Raw genomic sequence first — 3,754 nt, forward strand, 5'->3', positions numbered from 1 at the left:
GAATCTGTTTCTATCTCGACTATCAGACTATTTTTTTCGTAGTAAATAGGAGCTACAAATTATGATAGGTCAAATTTACACTTTGATATTTTACTCTTTCAACAAGTTGGAATATCGACAAAATCAAGGAGTTTCGAGTCTACCCAGTTTCACCAAAAAGAGACATCTCTGAGAAGTTATGAACAACTTCACCAAAACTAAGAAAATGGTTAAGGGATGTAAACATATAAGTTTGGCATCAAAACATACAAGTTTGGGATGTTTTTCCACTAACTTAGTGTCTAGGTTGATGCCAAGATGTCAACCTGGGTGCTAGATTATCAACCTGGACGGTGGGTGCTAAATAACCTTCAGTAATAGCCATAACTCCCTCAATATTCATCCTACTGATGCGATTCAACTTGTGTTTCAAAGATATTTCAAGGATTTATCAAGTTATGTCTAACATCCATATTTCAATTCTGAAGATTTCAAGTCCAAAATTTGTGCCCAAAACAAGCGCAATTTTTTTTCGTAATTACCTCATAACAATCCAATAGACGAGATTCAAACTCTAAAAATTGAAAATTTTCATCAAGAGTCACTTTTTACCATTAGATCATCATCAATAACCAAAATCACTCCAAAGTGATTTTTTCATATTTTTTGTATTATTTTATTAATATTTTAATAAGACTAGCTTCCCTATAAAAGGAGAGCTATTCTCATTTATTTTTCACATTCTACTAAGTCCCCATAAGGCTAGAGCATCTCTCTCTAGAAATCAAAGCCCTTTTCCTTAGTTAATTCTCTTGTAATTTTCGTGAGAAATAAAAACTCGAAGTAGATGTAGCTCTATTACCATCGAAACATGGGTAATGAACTACTATAAATTTTGTGTATCTCTCTATATTATTTTCTTAAACTCATTATTCATCTCGCTAATCTAGCAAGTTGGTGTTTGCCATTTTACAGTGTAAATACTATTTTGTACCATTAAAAAATACAGAATCTGGTTTATCATTTAACAAAATAAAGTGTCCAATCAGCATTTTTCACATATCGCAAGGTTCAAAAGAGTATAACAACAAAAATTAAATGTAAGATAATTTTCTGTTGAGAAGTGGAATTATGATACAAATAAAAATATTTTAAAATTTTATGATAGTTATACCTTATCTTATACTAAACATATATACTTTATTTTAATTTCTATAGTACACCCTTAAAAGTATCATTTCGGTACTGTTGCCCTTAATTTTGCCAAAAATACGTGGACCAATGCGACCGCGACACGTGGATTTGAGAAATATGGTTCTGAGATAATTTGACTAAGTCTTTGTGGATCAAGAGTATCAGCAGGAAGATACCTCCCGGAGAAGATATGAGGGGTCCACGTACTCCCGGAGGACAGGGCTATAGCAAAGCACATCCGGGAAGCACCAGACCCCATATGAACAGTCACCTCGCATTTAATGCCGCATGGGAGAAGGCGTATTGAAACTGCCATAAGCATTAAGTCTGACGGCGTAACTCCTCTTCAGCAGCTATTACGCTATGATTAATAAGCCTAGTGACGGCTACTTTATGAGGGATCACATCAGTCAAGAAGGGATAAAGGATTATATCCACTTAACCCCTAAGGTACCTAGGGGATAGGCCATGTATTTCCCATGATACATCTGTTGGGAATGTGTGCCCCTACTTAAAATACACAGAAAGTCTAGAAGTACAATTCTAGGGATCACCCAAGACAAACACTATAAATACCCCCCAAACACATTAAGACGGGGGTCGAGAATTCTCGGTTTCATAAGAATCAAAGAGAGAAAAACTACCAAGAACATTCTCTGTAATAAATACTCTCATAAATAAAAAAGACTCGTGGACCAAGGCTCATAAATGTCCCAACCACGTAAAAATCTCATGCATTAAACTTCCTACAGCTTTCTTCTATATTATTAAATCGGTTGCCGAAAACCTCGGTCAACATTTTGGTGCTTTCATTGAGAGCTGAAGGATGCATCTACATATAGACAACAACCTTATAAGCCAAAACAACAATGGTGGAGAATCGCAACACACGTCAGCCCCGTCCCCCTCTAGACACACAAGATCCTGAAGATGAGGAAGTGGCCTCAAGAGGTAACGTTGGCTCTGAGGTAGGAGGAGGAACCAACGATGATGAATAAGAAGGGAACTTCGACGAGTACGACGCTTATGATGAAGGTAGTTACACAAAATTAGTCCTCTTGAGACAAAAGGCTGCTGATCATGAAGCTGAAATCACAGCCCAAAAAGAGCAAAACAATAAGATGCAAGAGGTTATGCTTGCCCAGAAAGCCATGGAGGCGGCAGGGATCCATGTATATCCTAAAGCCATCCATGCAGAACTTGGAGAAACACCAGATGAAGGGAACCAATAGAAAAATCCTACTTCCACCCCCGGGAATTAGAAGAAGGTGCAGGATCCGCGAAAGGTCCGCTCAGATTTCCTGAAAGGGAAAGGTCCGCAGAGGGGCAAACTACAAAAAGGGATTCTTGGCCCTCAGGATCGAGAGGATCGAAAAAGCGTTTCTGTGCACCAGGAACCCGAATAGAGAGGAAGAAGAAGCCAAAGATACCATCCCGCTGATCTAAGACATCAGATCAACAGAAAACATGGTGACCTACGGGATCAGCTGTACCAAAAGAAGCATACACCGGTGGTCTCCACGGGAACGCTAAACGAGGGAATTATGGCTGAGCTTGCCATACTACGCAAAGACATTGCTCGAGTCTCCCGGAGACAAAAAGGTGATGACTCAAATTCTGACTGTGAGGACCGGGAGCCATGCGCTAGGCACATCCTGGAGGCAGAGCTCCCCAAAAATTTTAAGATGCCCGAAATGGCAGCTTATATCGAGAACTCAGACCCTAGCGATCACGTGTCTCGGTTCAACCGTGTAATGACGGTCATCAGAGTCAGCAATGACACCAAATGTTTATGCTTCCCGTTAACGTTGAGTGGGTCCGCGGAGGAATGGTTCAAGAAGTTGGAACCAGGATCAGTGAACTGTTGGAACAAGCTGCAAGTTAGTTTTCGGAGACAGTTTGTCGCCACGACAAAGGTTATTCTTGAGGTCAGTGCCCTGACTAACATTAAGAAACTACCCACAGAAACATTGAAAAATTTCATAAAGAGGTTTAAGGAAGAAGCCTCAAAGACTAAGAAAGTTGATGACGGACAACAACTTGCACTTCTTCAAGCAGGGATCCATACGGGGACTCCATTCTAGAACGAATTATAGCAAGAAGGAGCCTCCAACCTTCAAGATTTCTAGAAGAGAGTCCAAAAGTACATCAACTTAGAAGAGGCCCAAATAGTGGCTTGTGTGGGATACTATCCCACCGGAATAGCAGGGTATGTGCTCAGAGTCCAGCTCCCGGGAACCCTACCATCGGCTACTCCACCAATGAGCGGCATACAATTCTCCGCTACCCCAAGATATAATCAGAGTCAGGCATTGGCCCCTGTATCTTCTCATTATGGGAATCCTTCTGGGATAAGTGGACCTGTCCTGTCTCACTCCGCTCCTACTGTAAGCCTAGTACACTCCCCAATACACCCAATACACGGAATTGACGGACTCTCAGGAACGTGTGTATTTCGCCACCAGGCAAAATACGCGCTACCGGAGACTGCCTCCTCTGTACAGAGATAGCTCCCGAAGGGATCCCAACAAAAGATGCGAATACCATAAAGACATTGGACACAACACCAATGAATGCAAAA

At 40.9% G+C, this 3,754-nt stretch overlaps 1 protein-coding gene across 1 annotated transcript; it reads left to right on the forward strand.

Annotated features, from left to right (window-relative positions):
- The first annotated feature begins 2,867 nt into the window (after window positions 1–2,867).
- LOC115710738 (uncharacterized) lies at window positions 2,868–3,257 on the forward strand. Its single transcript, XM_030639092.2, has one exon. It carries the CDS (start codon window positions 2,868–2,870, stop codon window positions 3,255–3,257), a length of 390 nt encoding a protein of 129 aa, XP_030494952.2.
- Window positions 3,258–3,754: the final 497 nt, after the last annotated feature.

Source organism: Cannabis sativa, chromosome 3 (genome assembly GCF_029168945.1).
Source record: "Cannabis sativa cultivar Pink pepper isolate KNU-18-1 chromosome 3, ASM2916894v1, whole genome shotgun sequence".
Taxonomy (NCBI): domain Eukaryota; kingdom Viridiplantae; phylum Streptophyta; class Magnoliopsida; order Rosales; family Cannabaceae; genus Cannabis; species Cannabis sativa.

Excerpts from the sequence above, each read along its gene's own strand:
- LOC115710738 (XM_030639092.2), top strand. The coding sequence starts at position 2,868 with ATGGCAGCTTATATCGAGAACTCAGACCCTAGCGATCACGTGTCTCGG.